This window comes from Elephas maximus, chromosome 20 (genome assembly GCF_024166365.1).
Source record: "Elephas maximus indicus isolate mEleMax1 chromosome 20, mEleMax1 primary haplotype, whole genome shotgun sequence".
NCBI lineage: Eukaryota > Metazoa > Chordata > Mammalia > Proboscidea > Elephantidae > Elephas > Elephas maximus.
Window position 1 is genome coordinate 9,521,814 of NC_064838.1, and position 22,444 is coordinate 9,544,257.

The following is a 22,444-nucleotide window of genomic DNA, read 5'->3' on the forward strand; positions in this document are numbered from 1 at the left end:
AACCAGAAGAACTGGATGGTGCCTGGCTACCGTTACTCAAAGTTTTGCTCTAAGATTCTGTGAAAGAATTCTGAGGAAAAGGAAGGGGGTGGGGTGGATACAAATGAACGGAAGTGCAGATTCTCAAAGGAATCCAGGACTTCTAGGGCCACTGAGGCGGGACGAACACCCAAAGCCACTATCCTGAGATAACCTTTAAACCTTAAACCTCAAACCAAAACTTTCCCCAGAAGTCACCTTTGAACCAAACGACAGTGTAGCCTAATTAGTAAACGTGTGTCTGCCTTGAGCACAGTGCTCTCTCAAAATTTTAACTACGTGGAATCAAACTGACAACAGCCTCTTGAAAGGTTCAATGAGAAGCTTAGGGGGCAATGACTTCATGTTAATGGTGGTGGAATAATTTGGAAAATGACAACGGGAACAGTTACACAACTTGAAGAGTGTAGACAACATCACCGAATTGTACATGTAGAATTTGTTGAAATGGTGTATCCTTCGCTGTGTATATTTTCACCAAAAATAAAATTATATTAAAAAGAAAAAAAACACACAAGGAGAATATTCACAACCTCACTAGATGTGTGCAAGGATTAAAAGACACAATGCATTTCAAGGACCTAGCAGAGTCCGGGCACTAAATGTAGAACAGCGCTTACTACAGCGTAACCCTGGGCAAGGCGCCTTTTCTCTCTCGAGTCTTAATCCGTTTCATGTGACAAGGGACTAGCAACAGTGGCTATCTCACAAAGCTGGTGTGAGGAAAGTGATTAATCCAGTTTTTGACATACATAAACACTCAGAAAATTAACTATTTATTAAACGATCTTTTAAAAGTCTGTGAGTCATAACACGAATTCTTCAAGTAAAACCTGTCGGCATACAGACGTTCAAGGCTGTTTCTGTCAACAGTAACGAGGCACAGACGTTCAAGGCTGTCTCTGTCAACAGTAACGAGGCACCTGGAGAGCAACTGGCTGCCAAACATTTTCTCTTAAAAACCATATCTGAAGTTTCCTACCACTTGAAAAATTTTATTTAGTTAATTGTAGAATCAAGGTGGTGGACTCACTGCACCATTCCTTCAACATTTTTTGTATGTTTAAAAATTTTAATAATAAAATGCTTGGAAAAACACCAATCCCTCCAAAAAAATAATACATTTAGAAGTTTAAACATTTTCTCCTACTTTCTAAGTAGGGTTGATAGAAAGCTAGGGTTTTAAAAATGTATTGGAAACCCCGGTGGCACATTGGTTAAGAGCTACATCTGCTAACCAAAAGGCTGGCAGTTCGAATTCACCAGGCACTCCTTAGAAACCGTATGGGGCAGTTCTACTCTGTCCTATAGGGTCGCTACGGGTCAGAACTGACTCGACAGCTACAGGTTTGGTTTTTAGGTTTTATCGGGAAATGCAAGTAACTGGGTTAAATGTCCTTGTATTTGTCAAGTGAGGACCTTTCCTGAACCTCACCCAAACCCAATGCCTTCTAAGAAGATATTTTCATTTTGGCTCCTTCATCCCATCATTCCTGACCCTTTCTACATTGGGTTCTGTTCTCACCTCCTTTAGCTAAGTAATCCACAACTGCTGACTTACACATGTTTCATTGCCCAATATAATTATTTTAAATACACGGACAGCAGATGACCAGCACCCCTTACCTAATTGCGTATCCACTGTTAAGGATGACTCCGACGAGATAATTTTAATTTTTTACTGCTCCATGTCATCTAATGACACTGGGTAACACCACTAGCATCATTAGTATCTGACCACTTTGTACTTGTTTTTGACATATCTTAACATTTCTAACAAAAATCCTCGCAACTGGACCAATAAGCAACATCATGACAAACAGAGAAATGACTGAAGTTGTCAAGGATTTCATTTTACTTGGATCCACAATCAACAGCCATGGAAGCACCAGTCAAGAAATCAAAAGACACATTGCACTGGGTAAATCTGCTGCAAAGGACCTCTTCAAAGTGTTGAAGAGCAAAGATGTCACCCTGAAGACTAAGGTGCGCCCGACCTAAGCCATGGTATTTTCAATCACATCATATGCATGTGAAAGCTGAACAATGAATAAGGAAGACCGAAGAAGAGTTGACGCCTTCAAATTGTGATGTTGGTGAAGAACACTGAATATACCATGGACTGCCAAAAGAATGAATAAATCTGTTTTGGAAGAAGTGCAGCCCGAATGCTCCTTAGAGGTGAGGATGGCAACACTGCGTCTTACATACTTTGGACATGTCTTCAGGAGGGATCACTCCCTGGAGAAGGACATCATGCTTGGTAAAGTAAGGGGTCAGCGGAAAAGAGGAAGTCCCTCAATGAGATGGACTGACACAGTGGCTGCAACAATGGGCTCAAGCATAACGATTGTGAGCAGGGTGCAGCACCGGGCAGTGTTTCCTTCTGTGGTATATAGGATTGCTATGAGTTGGAACTGACTCAATGGCACCTAACAACAACACCATTTCTAGCCCAGCTGCTCCTTGGAAACTCTATGCGGCAGCTGTATTCTGTCCTATAGAGTCATTATGAGTTGGGATCAACTCTGGAGACTGGGAGAAGAACACTAGAATTAGTAGACACAGTGGTTTAAAAAAAAACAAACCTGTTGCCATCAAGTTGATTCCAACTCATAGCAACCCTATTATATATACCTATTTCTTCTGAGGTGACTACAGGATAGTCAATTGGAAATGTGTAGAAAGTAGATGGAAATCTGAGGCTAGATCTCTGGAGTGCTGAGAGGACAAATTAACCTCACCTCAGCATTTTCTGCAGAAGACACTTTCATTCCTGGCCCCCAAAGCCTATACTGTTCTCCTCTTCTTTATAAACCCTATTCCCTCCCCACTTTTAATTCTTCTTCTGTCTAATGACTCTTTCCAGGTTTAGATATCAAACCCCATATACAGCCACTGCCTTATCTGCTGTGTGTTGGATACAATGCTTTATATGTGAGTGCATGTCCCCGCTGTACGTTATACATTCTTCTGCACAGCTTGCCTTGTCTTGTTAGTTTAGAAGCTTCTTTGAGTTCAGGGTTAGTACACACTGTCTTGTTTTGTTTTAGCATTCAGCACAGTATTATTTAACAACTTAGTAACTTCAAGACTAAAAATGTCATCACAATGAAATTACTAGTTAGACAAGAAGACATGTACCCCCTACACAGGGCAAGAGAACAGACAAGGATTCTTTCAGATGGCTTTGGACAAGTAGCATAATAAAAGTAAAGACAGAGTCTTATCTTCTCTGAACAAGATAGTCCTTGTGTTAGCTTATCCAATCCTACCTTTTCAAATCAGGGAGGTTAGGGAACTTGTCCTAAGACAAAGATAAAGCAGGACCAAAAAAGAAGTCTAAGATCAATTTTGCTTCATTGTACCCAGGGCCCTCTACTTTTTGCCATCTTCCCTCATCTGTGGTGCGCAGTATAATCATCTATTAAATAGAAGGCTCAATCTACATGATCCCCAAGACCATCTTTGCTTCAAGAATTCTATAAACTGCACCGAGATAAGTGAACTGAACTGTCAAATGAGAAAAATCTCACCTCATCGTGGGCAATCCGTAACTGTGAGCGGAAGTTTCATTTCCTTTATGATGAAATTAAGACTAAGAAGTGTACACTTATTACTTACTTTCATTACCAAGAAGACACCACTAATATCAAGTGGGATTTTAGAAGTGTGGAGGGCAAGCCAGGCTATTTTATTTAACTTTCATACTCCAGTCTCTTTTTAGTGTCCCCTTCTTAGTACTTTTTACTGGGGGTAAGTGTTTTATTAAGCATACACTACAAATAAAAATAGAATTATAATTTGCTTTCACAATAAAAAGTTGTCTATATAGGAACACTTTCTCTAATTTTAAGAGTAATATCTGTTAACTATAAAATTTCAAACAATTTTAAAACATAAATTAGAAAATAAGTCATCTATCATCCTGCCCCCAAAGATACTTCATTTAAGAGTTCAGTGTATATCACTCAAAACCTTTTCATATGTATATGCAAACCATATTTTTATAAAAAATACAGTATAAATTTTTAACCTGCTCTTTTCATATAACTGAACACACTTTGACATCTTTTCATTTGAACTTGCATTGATTCACCTTATTCTTTTTAAAGGCTACATAGTAGTCCATTGTACAGCTGTAATAAAATTTATTAACTCCTCAGGTTCAGCCTGATTTTCTCCTCTTTAAAATTCAGCTACCTGGATTTGAACAAGGTAAGATGAAGTCACAGGTGCTGATAACATGACTCATGCAAGCAAGGGTTAACTAAAGGTGAAGGAAGCTAACTGACCACTACTTCCTGCTCTCAACATTTGGCGACCAGCAATATTTCATTTTATTTAATAACTTCATGGACTAGATTTTTCTCGCTTAAAGTTTCATGATTCCACACAAAGAATTTCTTTAAAAACACATGACACAGCATTTTCTATTTGATTGTTCCATTTCAGGCTCCAACTTCTATTTGTCAACACCATTGACACTGAACCTAAATACGCACTGAAACAAGACCAATGGAACTCACGGGAAGCATGAGGAAAAATATCCCTTTATCACTCAATCAATATGCATGACTAAAATGGTTCAATTTAAAATATAGCTTGCCAGACAAGAATAAAATATATTACAATGTTTAAATTAAATAGTTCTGGTTAACAGTCATGTCTCCAAACATTTAAGCCATTCATCTTCCAAATAAAATCTTTTAAAATCACACTGGCCTTTGACAATTCCTGTAAAGCAAAAGGTGCCACAGGAACATTTGCAGGTTGACATTAAGAGCCTAGATTCTGGAATGAAGTCAAAGTACCTTACCCGAGCAGTTTATACCTTATACAGCGGACGACGTACGTCAATAGGGCAGTTTTGTATTACTTCATCAACCACGTCCGAAATGGATTCCATAAAGTCTGGGTTGGCAAACTAAATTTTGCATAAATATTAACGAAACATTACACATTTCTCTCAAATAGGACAAAACAAAAATTCTGTTTAAAGAGGAACTTAAACAAATGGAGAATTTACTGTAACTTTAAAAAACACACCACAAACTTCACACTGGAATGGAGTTAATCCTATCTGACTACGGGTGCATGGAGTAATGGTACGTACATCCCCTCAAGACAGGAAATGTGTGGATTTAGCGAAAGAAGAATATCTAATAGTAACAGAGATGGGCCAGCCCTGCGTTATGAATACAGGGAGAGTCACTCCATTAAAAAATCTGTTGCCGTCAAGTTGGTTCTGACTCATTGTGACCCTATAGGAAGACTATAACTGCCCCATAGGGTTTCCAAGGAGCGCCTGGTGGATTCGAACTGCCAGCCTTTTAGTTAGCAGCTGTAGTTCTTAACCTCTACGCCACCATGGCTTCCATCGCTCCATTAAGAGCTTATAAAAGGCGTGTGTAGATATATGTGAGATGGAATAAGAAACACACAACTATCACTAATGAAGTATTAATATTACGGAAAAAAAAATTAGCCAGGATCAAAGAATTTTAAAACTTGCTCAATATAAGGTTAATGTGAACTTGGGCTAAACGATAGGGAAAGAGCAGTGTTTTGTTTGATGGTGGCTTTAAAATGAAACAATCAGCATGATAACTAGGATGTCACTGAGTACAAAGCTTTACTCTGTAAATTAAATGAACTAAAGTATAAATAATTCAATTGCATGACATTTGAAATATGTTTTAAAAATCAAGGAAAGCTTTAATGTACAACAATCTCGGGGGAAGAAGAATTTAACACCCAGTGTTCACCAACTGTTCAAGGGACATTTGTCAGCTTTATGACAACTTTAAATCAATAATATCAAAAGCATGAGTGAGTAGGGTATCAGTAGATTACCAGTAAGGCACACAGTCTGAACCATTTCCCTGTGAAAACAGGCATATACACCTCCAAAAATAAGCAGCAGTTGGTAATCTGCAAGCTGCACTCGGCAGGAAAATATCTCAAAATACAAACAAAATGCATTTCATTTAAACTTTAAAATGTTGCCTCTTAATCACTGCTTTCTGCAAAAGTGATAATTCTTTGTGACTACTAGTTAAAGTCATGAAGTCTGTAATTCTTGAGACCTTCTAAATCATGGAGTCTAGCCTTCAGATCTAAACTTTACCTGACTTTTAGCAGGGAACACAAGGAGGACGGCTGTCCTGTGTTAAAAATCAGGATTGGAAAGGCCAGTCACAAAAGATGGAAAGGCTATAAGCTATCCCACTTTCATGCAGAGGAACTTTCTTCCAACAGTCCTTGAGATTTGTCTTATCAGCATGTGCTTCCCCTTTGAGATTAAGTTTAATTCAGTTATCTTCCACTGCTCTTAAAAATTCTTCCGAACCACACCTAGTATGATCAATATAATCAATCCACACTACTATTTAAGCAAATAATAAAGCCTATGGAGAGACAAACCAAAACAAACAATCAAACCACACAGGAGGTGAGGGGGATGTCTACAAAAGTTTGGAGAGATTCAAACGTGCAGACAATTGGCCTTACTGGAAGATCAGGGCCCACTTTCTGACTTTACCTTTATTGAAAACTGCTCTTTATTCACACTAGGTGGCAGCATTGTTCCACAAACACCATACTTTAACACACCCAAAAAGAAAGAGCTTACCTCTGGATGAAAGAAAATTTCAGGTCCAAGGAACCTTTCGTAACCAACATCTATAACGAACTTCTTCTGGTTGATTGCATTGATACCTGTGTACCGTTTGATCCATTTCTGGGGATCCACGTCATACTTGGCAAATTCCTTCACTATATCGGGGCAAATGTAACAGTATTTCTCCTGCATGTACACACAAAGAGGTCACCAGGCATTAGCAACCACCCACAGCCTCCTCCCTCTGACAAACACACAGCGCCCACATGCATCAGACACACCTCTGAAGCCATGCCCTGCCCCCACGCCATGGCTCCAGTGTGGGGTGGGCTATCAAGCCTCACATTTTATCAGCCTTTCACATTAGACACGACTGCACTTTGATTTTGGACATATAAATCTTTCTTTGCAACCTATCTCGGCCTTAGTCCAATTTCGTTGCCATGTTATCTGAAATAACGTTTTAAAGCATCTGTATTTTGTCTCTATTTAGTTTCTCATAATTTCTCTTAGGCTCCCCAGGCCCCTCACTGTCACCCCTTTCTGGCCCAGTAGACCTGTGCCGTGATATGGTACACGTGGTAGCACTTACTGCTACTGGCTTCTGTGGGTATCAGCATCTGAGAGCCAAGGATATTTTCTGGACATTGAGAGACTGCCCACCATCAATCTGCCCATCTCAGCTAGGGTGGAGTCTGACACAGCACTGTCATTCTGCTCCAGTGGCCTGCCTAGACACTGTATACCTGTTCATGAGGTGTTCTAGGTCATTCAATCAACAAGGGCTTACTGACTACCTCAGCATCTGGAATACACAAGTGAACCACACAGACCCAGGTCCTGCCTGGGGTTGCCCTGCAGAGCTTACACTACGTTACAGAGTGATAAGTGCCATGGAAAAAAGAAAAAGCGGAGTGAGGCAGAAAGACTGGCATTGCCAGTATACTGCTGCTGCAAGAGAACTGGCCAGGGGTTTTCACCTTGGCACCAACAGCCGGCCTCCAAAGTGTCAAGTGTTTCCTGGTACGTGATGACACCTGAGGTTCTTTGTGATCCTTGGGTTTATCATCTGTCTTCAGAGCTAACTTCAGGGAAGCAGCTTCTGAATGCAAGCTTCCTGCAAGCAAGAGCCATGTGGGTTTGTTCAGTGCCCAGCCCAGTGTCTGACATGCAGCTGGTGCTCAACACACATCTGGAATGAACGGTTCCCTCAAAGACCTTTGAAGGTGTTTTTGTATTAAGTTTAAAGCTTCTTAGAAGCCTGAAGCATATTCTAACACTATCTTCTGGACATCTCTGACATACTCTAGCAGAATTATAAAACTGACGGACTAGAGTTGTTACATGACCCTGCGTTCCCTGATAATAGAGAGAACCGGTCAGTCAATGTAACTTTAAATCTACCAGAATTGGAGACAAAAACAGAAAGTTGTCCTTAGAGGCTTGATCAATTTCTCACAGTATCTCAACTCACTTAACCGATGCCATGAAATGCCTCAGCGCAAGCTGGACAGTGTGCAGCAGTGCTAATCTTACAGCTCTGAGTTACACCGCTATCGAGATCCAGGCAACCTAATGCCTCCTGGTGACCACGGAGACAACCCATTAGAAACGCGATGCAGGGGTAACCCTACACCACTCTGTCTGGGATCTCCTCCTTTACAGACAGAAGGGAAGTAAGAAACAAACAGCAGGGCTAACCCGAGCAAGAGGCTCAGGGCAGCTGATTTGGAGTGTGTAAAAGGACTCTGCCTTACTCCCAATCCTTACAACTGGAGAGAGATGATGTCATAAACTGAACATCCCAACTACCACGTCAGGGACAGGACTGAAACCCAGATGCCAGGGAATAATGTAAATACTCAGCTTGTAGATCAGGAAATCAACCTTAGTGATGATATTCAGGGATCTTTACTGAAAAAAGAAGATTCGCCGGATTTACCCCTCAAAGGCAGTAAGAAAAGATGGAATTCTGATTTACATGTGTCATAGAGTTTAGGGTGGAAAGGAGCTTGGGTCAAACATCAAAATTTCTCTCTCACTGAAAGAAGGCAAGGAAAGGAGGAAAGAAAGCCTTGAGTAACATTTTAGTGCTCCACAAAAACCTTTTAGGATACTTTTGGAACCTTCCCCCCGAAGTGGAAGGACTTACAGCTTTCACAGTAGCCAACTCATTCTGATTTGCCTGAGACTCTCAGTTTCAGCACCGAAAGTCCCATATACCTGGAACCCGTAGTCTCAGGTAAACCAAGACAGGTGGTCACCCTACCCACATGAGACCCTACCTGTACCAATGCACCCTATAAAAAGTCCCTGCTTTCACCAAGACTGTAACACAAAATTTGGGAATCATCTTTGATGCTTTCCTTTACCTGCAACTTCCAATCCATCAGCAAGTCCTGCCCATGAGTTCTTCCTATAAAATATTTCTGAAACCTACCTACTTCTCTCCACCGCCACACCTAGTCCAAGCCGCCATCATTTTCTATGTGGCTCACCATCTCCTCGCCTCGTTGCTGCCCTCTGTCCCCACCTGTTTTCCACTATACACTGAGAGAGATCTTTTTAAACCTCATCGGATGGTGCCACTTCCCTGCTTCAAATTCTTCAGTGGCATCCCATTGCACTTAGAAGGAAACCCAAACTTCTCACCATGGCCCACACAAGCCCATTGATCTCTCTCCGCCTCATCTGTGCCTTCTCCCTCTTAGCATGGACTCCAGCCACTGGCTGCAAACTGCTCCTTGAACGCACGAGTATCATTTCTGCCTGGGCCCTTACACTTGCTACTCCCTTTACCTAGAACTCTCTTGGCTGGCTGCTTCTCATCCTTGATGTCTGCTGAGAGGCCTCCCTTCACCATCACCCCCTCCACCCTCCTCTGTTTCATCACCCACTTAGCTTTGTTTTTTCATCATCTGCTCTCTATCTCTCCTAAATAGCATGTAAGACCCTCAGTGGTGCAGCCTTGTCCGTCTTAGTTAGGTTTTTGAACCTGGCACACAGTAGGCACTAAGTATTCACTGAATAAAATAAATGAATACAGATTCCACACTTTTTATTCACTGTCAACCTTGTTGAAATGGAGCAAGGCAGCCGCACAGAAAATGCAAGAAGCCTCCCACGCACACACTCACATACTCTCAGCAAGTCCTTTGGATCAGTAGGTTCTGCTCTGGCCGTCCGAACACTCCAGGACAGGTCAGTGTTGAGCCACTGACTATACACACCTCAGGGTTAGCCTCTTTCATCAAATCATCACTTGGCTAAGACCAGCCTCGGTTACCAGGTGTTTAGATGGGAGGAAAGCAGTGAGGAAAAGAGGGAGGGTTGGCCAAGTGTCCCCTATACACCCGTACAGCTCAAAAATGATGTGTTCTATGAGAAAGGAGAAGCCCAGCGTTACCCTCCCACACTCAAATTCTTTTCCAAAACCAAAATCCTTCCCTTTGTACCTATGTAATTATCATCGTTGGATTACTAAAGATTTTTCTATATTTTAATTAAAAAAATTGTCCAGATTCCGCAAGCTGAGTGTAACATAAAAGCTAAACGGTTAGATCAGAGGTCAAGTGGATTATTTTAAATAAGAACCCATCACCTATTTTATTCGTAACCTTATTGATTAAATTATAAAACTTCCTGTAAGTTCTCCAGCATGGTAACTAACATCTAGAAAATAAGGTGGATTTTGTTTAATGATTCTGGATGCTGGAATGGCATTATCCTGAACCATAATTCTTAGGGCACGGAACCACACTTGAATGCTGGCTGATTTCACCAGATTCCTGACCGTCATTGCTGCTGCTGCTTGCCTCCTTATTCTAAGCATGGAGGGAGATTTGGAAGAAACTTTCAGTTAATTGAAGGTTCCAATTAGGCTCCAATTAAATGATACTGTACTACATATACTTGTACTCAATACTGGTTATCAAGCTGTTCTCCTTTATAGTTAAATACTAGCTTTGGAACCTCAACAGAGGCTTTATGCTTATGTCTAGAAGAAGAGGTTAAGCTTTAAGTCTCTCAGCCTGCGTAACTCAAATGGTAAATCAAGACACGCACTTATGGGAAGAAAGGTGGAAGCAGGGATAATAGCATACAGGGGAAGTGTCCAAAATATCACTTATAGCTCACCCCCAAATCAACCAATTTTACTTCTGTTTTTACCTTAATGGCTTTTGCAGTCTCCAGTGATTGCTCAGGAGGGATTCCCACCTCCCTCTCCCTTAGCAGCTGTTGAATGAAATATGTAATATCTCTACCTGCAATCGGGATGTGTTTGATGCAGCTTCCAATTACATAACCTTCTGCCTAGGGGAGAAGGGGAGTCAGAACAACCTGTATGAGTAACCCCAGCTCAGAGCAACATCACCCACAAGGCTTCATGCCCCACCCTCCACCCTGCCCCACTGGCTTCGTTAACAAGTGCTCACCGCGTCCCCACTCCACGCAGACTCAGCACTGCAGGTCTTTTAAAATGACTGCATGTGCAATTCCATTCATATTTTTTAAAATTCAAAATTATTCCGATAACCTGAGACTATGTAAACTATCAAAATGATGTTTTCATTAGGAATGTGAAAAGGAAACTACATAGGATAGTTCCTTTCCAAAAAGTTAAGGCGTCTGTATTAGAACAGTGAATCCAATAGCTTTTCTTTCCCCCTGCTAATAAAAAGGAAAAAATCTTTAAATTGCTAAACCAGCTACAAATCTACTTATATTTAAAAATCAACAATTTGGTTAAGCAGCCAGGCCTTGGACTCTAGAGACCTGGATTCAAAGCTTGGCTCCATGCGTGTTAGCTGAGTGACCATGGACATGTTTGTTAACATGTTTCAGCTTCTACTGAAGCTTATTCAAGATACGTGCGCTCATCAGACAGACAAAATGAAATATTGTGTGTCACGCGCTCAGCATAGTTTTTTGGCATGTGCTAAGTACTCAACAGCGGTTCCATTTACTGAAGTAAGATCTGTATTTAAGGAGTAATTCTACCAAGTGGGCCTAACCATTCTGCTACCTGAACAAGAGCACTGGCCAGTGTTCAGAGAGCAAATCTCTCATGTGAGCAGATCTCTTACTCCGCCTGCCTCCTGGAGCCAGTAGGGACCACGTTTGTGCAGTGTCAGGGAAGGAGCTGGGGCAGACACCTCACCCGGCCATTTGTAGCTGACCCCTAGCACTGGCCGGGGTTCAAGCCCAGGACACACCAAGAGCTCATACAACCACAGCAGCAATGAGTGAGAGGCTACAGATGCAGCATTGCACCTGAGGCTCCCTGATCAGCCTTCACATGGGTACACACCGGACACGGAGACCCCAGTCCTCACACATACCCAGCTGTGCAGGGGCAGGGTGCTCATGCTCAGAGCTACGGAGCTGCCTACCTACCACAACTTTATCAGAAAGGGGGAGGTGAGTCACGCACCCAGGCTTCATATTACAGCTCGGGCTTCTGTGCCACAATAGCCAAGTGAGGCAGACAGGAACGGAAGTGAAACGCTAACTTCAGTTTTATAAATGTATTAATTCTAATAATTACATGCTACACATTTAGTTACCAGTTGAGCTGTGAGGACAGGTTAAAAAATACCTTTATTCTTTTCTAATGTACCTAATTTCAAAAGGAAAACAAACCTTTGCCTTTCTGCAGAGTCCAAAGTTCTTTGTAAAATACTTTAAAATGAAGATAAAACATAAGTAAAGATCAACTTAAATCCATAAAAATAAATTAGTCACAATTATTATATTCTATGTACTACATATTTAACATTTTCTAAAGCTAATTCAATCAGTGTTAAATAAGCACCAGCTTCATCACAGCATTAAAAACACTGAAAAAACCTACATGTCCAGCAGCCGGAAAATGAATAAGTAAATCGGGATGTATGCATATGACAGGCTATTACATAATTACGAATTTTTTTTCCCAGAATATTTAACAAGAAAAAAATTAGGGTTAAATTAATATGTAAAATATAACTTCAGGACTACAGGAAGTAATTAGGATACAAAGCCAGATATAATAAATACCAATTTTGCTTAAAATGTATGTGTGTAGGTGTGTCTGTGTATGTTAGAGAAAAGGCTTGGATGATTACACAACTAAACTTATAACGTGGTTCTCTGGGTTGATTTATGGGTAATTTTATTTCCTTCATACTTCTCTATTTTACCCAAATTTTTTATAACAAATGTAATTTATAAAATTGGGGGGAAATGAGCTAAGATACAGTTTAAAAACAAACAAATTTTCTCTTTGGGCCTGTCCTTCACGCGAAATGTGCTTTTCTCCCCCTAAACCAGACACATGGCACAGGCAAAGAAACCTTCAAAGGTGAAGCAGCACGGGGCCACCGCAGCTTGTCTCCGGTCTCTTTGCTTGGTGTCTTGAGGATGCTTCAGAGACAAAGTCAGGGCCTGAATTTTTCAGTAAGCACTGGGTTTATTATATATCAGTTGGCATTAACACTTCTCAGTGATCCTAAAAAGGAGTGAATGCTTTGAGACTGGATTGAAGGGAGCTTAAAGCATAGAAAGCACCTTCCTGGGAGTCATTCACCACTCCGCTGTCTCTCCTGATCCCAGAACAAAGGACATGCTGGCAGGGTACGAGGATGGGCTGGGCTGGGCAGGAGATTGGCTATTGTCCTTCCTATCGGTATATGTTTTTATTGCAATGATTTCTGACCTTTAAGGAATTAAAACATTAGTGTATTAGTATATCCTTCCTTCAACTTCTTAAAATGAAATGGTGACTATTTTTCCAATTAAACAAATAACTTTTAAAAACCCTAATTTGCATTTTTAAAAGGAGGTACAAACACACGTAACTGTATATTCAGAAAACATAGTAGCTGTGGTTGTCCCTAAGAAGGGGGTCTGGAGAGATATGGATCAGAAATGAGAGCAAGTCTGAATTCCTACTGTATACTCCTTAACGGAGTTTCAATTAATTTTCAAAAAAATAAATTTTAGATGATTCATGAGGCAAAAAGAAAAATGTCAAGGGCTCTCTAAGCCTGAACTAGGAATTACTTCTCTAGTATTTTCAAAATTAAAACCAAAAGCTGGTACTGCAGAGCCTTCTACAGGTCAAAATGTACACTCTCTCCTGCTGGCTCTTAAATAAACTAAAAAAAGAAGCAGCAATTTCTCTAAAGCAAAAGCTGGTTAAAGCCATTCACATCTTTTGACGGAACACAGAAAGAATCCCTCAAGTGCCCTGTACCTATAAATCTGATATCCAAAATGATGTCTATCTCCCAACAGCTCAGAATTATACGCAAAGAAAATGTTCCGGATGGTGCCACATCCAGAGGAATCGACAGGGCCCTGGAGATTCCAAACAAGTGCTGACACTCTGGATGGGAAAACCTGCCACCCTGAGATTAACACTGCCAAGGCCATGGGTGCAGACACTCTGGATGGGGAAACCTGCCACCCTGAGATTAACACTGCCAAGGCCATGGGTGCAGACACTCTGGATGGGGAAACCTGCCACCCTGAGATTAACACTGCCAAGGCCACAGATGCAGACACTCGGGATGGGGAAACCTGCCACCCTGAGATTAACACTGCCAAGGCCATGGGTGCAGACACTCTGGATGGGGCAATCTGCCACCCTGAGATTAACACTGCCAAGGCCATGGATGCAGACACTCTGGATGGGGAAACCTGCCACCCTGAGATTAACACTGCCAAGGCCATGGATGCAGACACTCTGGATGGGGAAACCTCCCACCCTGAGATTAACACTGCCAAGGCCATGGATGCAGACACTCTGGATGGGGAAACCTGCCACCCTGAGATTAACACTGCCAAGGCCATGGGTGCAGACACTCTGGATGGGGCAATCTGCCACCCTGAGATTAACACTGCCAAGGCCATGGGTGCAGACACTCTGGATGGGGCAATCTGCCACCCTGAGATTAACACTGCCAAGGCCATGGATGCAGACACTCTGGATGGGGAAACCTGCCACCCTGAGATTAACACTGCCAAGGCCATGGATGCAGACACTCTGGATGGGGAAACCTGCCACCCTGAGATTAACACTGCCAAGGCCATGGATGCAGACACTCTGGATGGGGAAACCTGCCACCCTGAGATTAACACTGCCAAGGCCATGGATGCAGACACTCTGGATGGGGCAATCTGCCACCCTGAGATTAACACTGCCAAGGCCATGGGTGCAGACACTCTGGATGGGGCAATCTGCCACCCTGAGATTAACACTGCCAAGGCCATGGGTGCTGAACCTCTGGATGGGGAAACCTGCCACCCTGAGATTAACACTGCCAAGGCCATGGGTGCAGACACTCTGGATGGGGCAATCTGCCCCCCCCCTGAGATTAACACTGCCAAGGCCATGGATGCAGACACTCTGGATGGGGAAACCTGCCACCCTGAGATTAACACTGCCAAGGCCATGGGTGCTGAACCGCTGGATGGGGAAACCTGCCACCCTGAGATTAACACTGCCAAGGCCATGGGTGCTGAACCTCTGGATGGGGAAACCTGCCACCCTGAGATTAACACTGCCAAGGCCATGGGTGCAGACACTCTGGATGGGGCAATCTGCCCCCCCCTGAGATTAACACTGCCAAGGCCATGGATGCAGACACTCTGGATGGGGAAACCTCCCACCCTGAGATTAACACTGCCAAGGCCATGGATGCAGACACTCTGGATGGGGAAACCTGCCACCCTGAGATTAACACTGCCAAGGCCATGGATGCAGACACTCTGGATGGGGAAACCTGCCACCCTGAGATTAACACTGCCAAGGCCATGGATGCAGACACTCTGGATGGGGAAACCTGCCACCCTGAGATTAACACTGCCAAGGCCATGGATGCAGACACTCTGGATGGGGAAACCTCCCACCCTGAGATTAACACTGCCAAGGCCATGGATGCAGACACTCGGGATGGGGAAACCTGCCACCCTGAGATTAACACTGCCAAGGCCATGGATGCAGACACTCTGGATGGGGAAACCTGCCACCCTGAGATTAACACTGCCAAGGCCATGGATGCAGACACTCTGGATGGGGAAACCTCCCACCCTGAGATTAACACTGCCAAGGCCATGGATGCTGGCCATCTCTTTCTCTCTCCATCACATGCCTAAAACCCACCGCTGTCAAGTCAATTCCGAGTCACAGCAACCCTACGGGACAGAGTAGAACTGCCCCATAGGGTTTCCAAGGAGCAGCTGGTGGATTCAAACTGCCGACCTTTTGATTAGCAGCCGTGGCTCTTAACCACCGCACCACCAGCTAGACTTAAAAAAATCTTGCTACCTTTTTGAAGTACAACTATTAAACAGTAGTATTTTAATTACAGAAAGGTGTTTTTAAAACTCTTTCCTTGTCTCGAACTAGGTATTAAGTACTGAGTAGTATATACTTACTACTGGGATGATGTGGGTGACCCCATCGCCGCTGTCAATGACTGTCCCTGTTAGCGTGCGCTCTCCAACCTGTCGGGACGTCCAGGATGCCGCCAAGGCCAGCACCGCCTGCAGCACAGACACCCTGCTGTTAGCACACAGGGAAATGTTTGTGGAGGATTCTACCAGTTTGTTCTCAGGTTCAATCACAAACTCTTTCTCATCTAATAAGTCTGAGAGCTATTTCCTTTCCCTATCCTCCATCTTCCCCCAAAATTTCAGTTCCATCTTGGACAAGTGACATGCAAATTTAATGCACTTAAACTCCAGCCGTCAAACTTTCAACAAAGAAAACTAAAGTTTTAAAAATAAAAATGAGTGAGTGATGCCTTCTTCTCGTTTTACTACCAGATTTCAGTAATATCTAGCCTACTGGTTCCCAGTGTGGATTCACAGAGTGATTGCAGTAAGACGAGATCACTTGTGGAATTTACAAAAAATGCAGATTACTAGGCCACACACCCAGAAATTCTAATCTGGTAGGTCTAGGAAAGCCGGCCCTCAACTAGGGGCAATCTTGCCCTCAGGGGACATCTGGCAACATCTGGAGACATTTTTGACTGTCAGACTTGGAGGAAGTGCTAAGCATCCTACAGTGCACAGGACTGCCGGCTACAACAAAGAACTATCCAGCCGAAAGCACTGGGATTGAAAACCCGTATCTAAAATGAAGACTGAGAGTTTGTATTTTTAAAAAGCACTATTATCCAGGTAAACCTCATGCACAGACCACTAGGAGCCTCCTAAACCTCACGCACAGACCACTAGGAGCCTTCTAAACCTCATGCACAGACCACTAGGAGCCTTCTAAAGTATATTCCAATTCCATAGAATGTAAATAACTTGGGGGCGGGGAAAGATTTGTGTTTAAATAAATTTTAAAGGGCTGGGATAAACAGGTTTCTTCAATGCAGAAATTCTCAGTCTTCACTTTGTAATCTGTACCCAGAGGAGGCTATCATATGTATGTAGCATCTCCCAAATTAATTTTTCTAAGGAACTCTTCCTCCTTTGGCTCAGGAGGGACTAGCATTATGCAAAAAACATCTTGGGAAACACCCATCTCATTTATTCCCATAAATGTCAATCAATTCCCTTATGTAAGGTGGCAGACAACCAAAATCAATTAAAAAAAAAAAAGTCCTACACTTGAAAAGAAGTTCTGCAGACTCATGGACCCATAGGGTCTCTCAGAAGCAAGAAAGTACAGGGAAACTTGCAGGAGCCCAAAATCAACAAGGCAGGAAACCCTCTAAAGGTATTTATTTTGTTCTATAGTGCCTTTTTTTTTTCCTTCCTCATCAGAAATAAGTGAAAGAAGCCACAAACAGAGCCACATCTATACCTGTATCTTGTCACACAGGGAAACACATCATACTTTCATGCGTGTAAAAGGCAAACACATTCTATACCAACGCTATAAAGATAAAAATACAAATCATGGAACACGAGCTCTACAGCATTTTAGTTAAAACCTAACTGGTGTGTGTGTGGGAGGAAGGGTGTCTGTGTGTGGGAGGAAGGGTGCCTGTGGGTGGGAAGGAGGGTGTCTGTGACTGGGAGGAAGGGTGCCTGTGCTCGGGAGGGAGGGTGTCTATGTGCAGGAAGGAGGGTGTCTGTGTGCAGGAGGAAGGGTGTCTGTGTGTGTGGAGGGAGGGTGCCTGTGTGTGTGGGAGGGAGGGTGCCTGTGCATGGCAGGGAGGGAGAATGCCTCTGTGTGGGAGGGAGAATGCCTGTGTGTGGGAGGGAGGAGGTGATGTGTCTGTGTGTGGGAGGGAGGGTGCCTGTGTGTGGGAGGATGCCTGTGCGTGGGAGTGAGTGCCTGTGCGTGGGAGGGAGGGGTGGTGTGTCTGTGTGTAGGAGGGAGGGTGCCTGCGTGTGGGAGAGAGGGGGTGGTGTATCTGTGTGTGGGAGGGAGGGTGCCCACGTGTGGGAAGGAGGGGGTGGTATGTATGTGTGTGGTGTGCTGTGGTGTGTGTAGTGTGTGCATGAGAGAGAGAGAGTGGGGTAGGGAGTGTGGGGGCTGTGGTGGGGGTGTGATGTGGGGGTCTGTGTATGCATATACGTGCAGTGTAGAGTGTGGGGTTGGCAGTGTGGTGGGGGGGTTATGATATGGGGGGCTGTGTGTATTTGTGTGGTATATGAGGGTGGGGTATGTGGGAGGCATGGGGGGTGTTTGTGGGGGATGTGGTATGCTGTGTGGTGTGTGTGGGGTGTCATATGGGGTGTATATGTGGGGTTTGTGTACATAGCATGATCTGTGGGGTGTGATACGTGGGACACGTGTGGGAATAATGTCAGGCGTGTGGGGTATGTGTTTATGTGCACATGTGTGTTGAGGGACTGGAAAAGGGAGTTTGAGTAAAAACGCACTGCACAATCTTAAAACAGAGAAACTTTGGAATTGCTATTTCTTCTATTAGTAGATAGCTAAGATTCTTTGGGAATCATAAAAATAACTTTGTTTTTACCTGAACTGCAATGTAGAGTCCCGGTACATTAAACGATTCAAACATGATTTCCGCAAGATATTCTCTATTTTCTGGTGTATTCAGTGGAGGTTCTGTCTGTAAGAAAACATCCACTACAGTCCAGGTAATTAAATCAGACCCATGAGAAGTTTAAGGTAAATGTGCGTCAGCTAGCCTATCCTACAACCCTCTCATTTTGTAGTTAGAGCGTGCCCAAAATGATTAATCAAATCTGGCTGTGAGTCTTAAAGTTGTAAGATGGCAAAGACATCTCTGAACCCTTCTGTTCTTATTAACTACCCCAAAACCAGAAAAAGTTGCTGAAAAGAAACTCTATCTCCAATAACATAACAAAACATCTAAACACCCTGAAACTCAATATACCTAAAACAAATTCCTAAAGGTAGTAAAAATTCAACCAAGGTGAGTGAGGACACCAAAGGAAAATACCCATGACTTTGATCTCAGGGAGGTTATGGAGATCTCAGAGTGAAGCAAGTAAACCCTTGCCAGGCTAGCTGCAGAGGCCTCCCCAGCCCCACTTGATGGCGGAGGTGGGTCAGACACAGCATCTTCCCAGCCACGGTGCAAGACTCTGCAGCAGAAGCAGAGTTCCACAAAACTGCCTGAATCATACATACAGCTGGTGCAAGAAAAATTCACCTCATTCAAAGATGAGCAAAGAACACAAAGAAACCAGCTAAAAGATCATATAAAAATAGAAAAGGAAAGAGAGAAGAGTAACAGGAAAAACAAACGGCAAACAACATAGATCCAGAAAAATGTAAAAGCAAAGCAGGTGAAAATCATGACCAAAGGCATCTCCAAGAATTCAAATGGCTTTTTTAAAGTAACCATTGTCAAAAAGGAAGAAATCACAGGATAAAAGAAAGAACAAAATGAATTTAAAAAATTATCTGGGCCTAGAGACCAAAAGTCCGCATCACCCTTAAGGGGGAAAAGCACAGCTTGTCTCCAACTTGAGCACAGATGCATTTAACACTGGATCACGTGAGGCAGCGCTTAGAGTCAGCCAGCCAGGAATGTATGACCCAGGGATTTTACACCTGGCCACACTGTCAATCAAGTATGCTGCAAAAAAAACAAAATATTCATCAACACAGAAGAACTTGGAGAATTTGGTTACCATGAGCCTTTCATGAATTAACTACTAGAGAAAAATGTTAGTCAAAAAAGAAGACTGCAGAAAGTATATCAAAAAGACACAGTAAGCAATGAAACAGTTTAATGAGATGTAGGGCTAAAGTATTTCTTTTGTAGAAATCATAGCTATAGAACCAAACGTAAAAGTAAAGAATTACAGCAGCAGAAGTAATATGAAGTTGGGAGGTGTAGGTGGAAAGAAGGAAGGAGTATAAAGACCGATACCCTCTTACCATGGAAGCAAAGGATATTGTTTAAAGCTGAAAGAGTATCACAGGCATTAGTATACATAAAGCTGTAAATGTTAATATTAGAATAACTAGGTTTATTAGCATAATCAGTTAAAGGCAGCTGGTGGAAGGAAGGACAGAAGGTAAGCATGTGTGGAAGATTACCAACTTGGCCGTGATCACACTGGGAAGCAGTTAATCACCACTCAACAAATACATGGCTCAATACAGCAAATTATAGTTACACTAAGTAGAAACAAATGACAAACCTTTCAAATTATTAGCAAGAACACACACTCAACACAAAGAAAAAAAATTGTTGTTAGAAAGATTAATACACATAAAATTCATTAAAAACACAAAACAATATCAAAAAAATAGCTTAATTAAGATCAAACAAATATCATATAGCAGCATACCATACCAGAAAATTTAAAAAATAAAGAGTTCTGGAGTCAAACTGCTAGGGGTCAAATCCCAGCCTTCCTTCCATTTCACTAACGTTGGGAGTTATTTCATCTCCTTATACCTGTTTCTTCATCAGTAGGATGGGAGCAAACAGTACCTACCTCACAAGGTTGCAAAGATTAAATGAGGAATAGGTAAAGGGCTTAGTACAGTGCCTGGCACTCAGTTTGTACCCAAAAAAAGTGAGTTACTACTATTAAAATTATCAACAAATATAAATGAGGAACTTATAAAAATAAAAATTCTCTCAGTTAAAACCATAAAACAAAATCAAATCTATAAGCAAGAGACCCACTGAAAACATTGTTTGTAGAAGATGATCAGAAACAACCCAAAGGCCCACCATTAATGAACTGATTAAATAAACACCACAAAGTACAGTATCTTGCAGTAAAGTATTAAGAAGGATGAGGCAGCTGTATGTGTGCTGCTATGAAACGATCTCTATGATACACTGTTAAATGAAAAAGAGGAGGGAGTCTCTACGCCATATTGTTGTTGGGTGCCATTGAGTTCTTTTCAACTCACGGCTACCCCGTGTCCCACAGGGTTTTCCTGACTGCAATCTTTACAGAAGCTGATCGCGAGGTCGTGTGACAGAGGAGAACGGTCCCATAGGGTTGTTCTGACTGCAACCTTTACAGAAGCTGGTCACCAGGTCGTGTGACAGAGGAGAACTGTCCCATAGGGTTGTCCTGACTGCAATCTTTACAGAAGCTAGTCACCAGGTCATGTGACAGAGGAGAACTGTCCCATAGGGTTGTCCTGACTGTAATCTTTACAGAAGCTGGTCACCAGGTTGTGTGACAGAGGAGAACTGTCCCATAGGGTTGTCCTGACTGTAATCTTTACAGAAGCTGGTCACCAGGTCGTGTGACAGAGGAGAACTGTCCCACAGGGTTGTCCTGACTGCAATCTTTACAGAAGCTGATCGCCAGCTCTTTTCAGGGAGCTACTGGGTGGGTTCGAAGCCCAACCTTTCGGTTAACAGCCAAGCGCTTAACCTTTTGTGCCACCAGGGCTCTTTCTATACTAGTTACATTTTTTAAAATTCTATTTTGTATCGATTTTTAATGAAAACAATTTTAAAAACAAGGTATACAACAGCATGTAGAGTTTGTTACCATTTCTGTAAAAGTCTATTCATAATCTATACACCTGCATACACAACTAACTGGTGACAGTGCTGCCTCTGGAACGGGCCCTGGAAGGCAGAGAACAGGTGGGGAGGAGGCCTCTTTCATCAGAGATCCTTGTGTACCTCTCTACTTCCGTGCCAGGTGCCTACGAACCAACAATCCGGGTACCAGCTGCCTCTGTTTTACTTTAGACTCCTCTGTAGCAACTGGTGCAAAGCTCAAATATACTGCTCAAGTCAGTTTTAGTCATTCTGATTCAAATTAATACATTCCCTAGTTGGGAGAGAAAGTCACTCTTAAAACGGGAGAAGAAAGAACGTCATGCTCAAAAGTATATTGTAAATAAGGGACCTAACAGTTAATCAACGGCATAGTATTTTACTGTGCCTCACTCAAGGGGCCGAGAAGATTAAATGTGTTAGTACCTGTGACATGCCCAGCACACAGCACTACAAAAGTTGATAATTATTATTTTGGATTCCTTCCATTTAAAGCACATGCGTAACAGTTGCAGAGCCCAACAATACTGGTTAGAATGTTCTCTTGAAGTATAGGCTATCAAGCTGATCAATGGGCCTAGTAACAGTTCCACAGCCCTCAGAGGGTTGCTGGTGGGACCTGAGTCCATGAGTAAATACTTAGAACAGGGCCGCACACATGGGAAATTCTCAACAAATGTCAGTTGTAGCAATTATCGATAATGTATTTCACACCAGAAGAAATAACCTAAAGAGACCTACAAAGCTTTTCTCACCTTGACTAGGAAGACAAGCACCATAGTAACAAGTTAACTTAATAAACAAGACATTTAAACTGGGTAGAGGAGAAAAAAAAACGTATCCAGAGAGG

At 42.6% G+C, this 22,444-nt stretch overlaps 1 protein-coding gene across 50 annotated transcripts in view; it reads right to left on the minus strand.

The window, feature by feature from the left end:
• Positions 1-22,444, minus strand: part of ACTR3B (actin related protein 3B) — a 129,603-nt gene that overhangs the window by 40,697 nt on the left and 66,462 nt on the right. The window contains exons 5-9 of one of the 50 annotated variants that reach the window (XM_049863358.1): positions 18,595-18,690; positions 16,085-16,192; positions 10,832-10,975; positions 6,674-6,847; positions 4,874-4,966 (exon numbers count right to left, since the gene is read on the minus strand). In XM_049863358.1, coding sequence (XP_049719315.1) covers positions 4,874-4,966; positions 6,674-6,847; positions 10,832-10,975; positions 16,085-16,192; positions 18,595-18,690 — 615 coding nt within the window. Of the gene's footprint in view, positions 1-4,873; positions 4,967-6,673; positions 6,848-10,831; positions 15,258-15,316; positions 16,039-16,084; positions 16,193-18,594; positions 18,691-22,444 lie in introns of those variants that run through there. The other 49 variants (XM_049863353.1, XM_049863335.1, XM_049863321.1 and 46 more) reach the window with 49 other exon arrangements.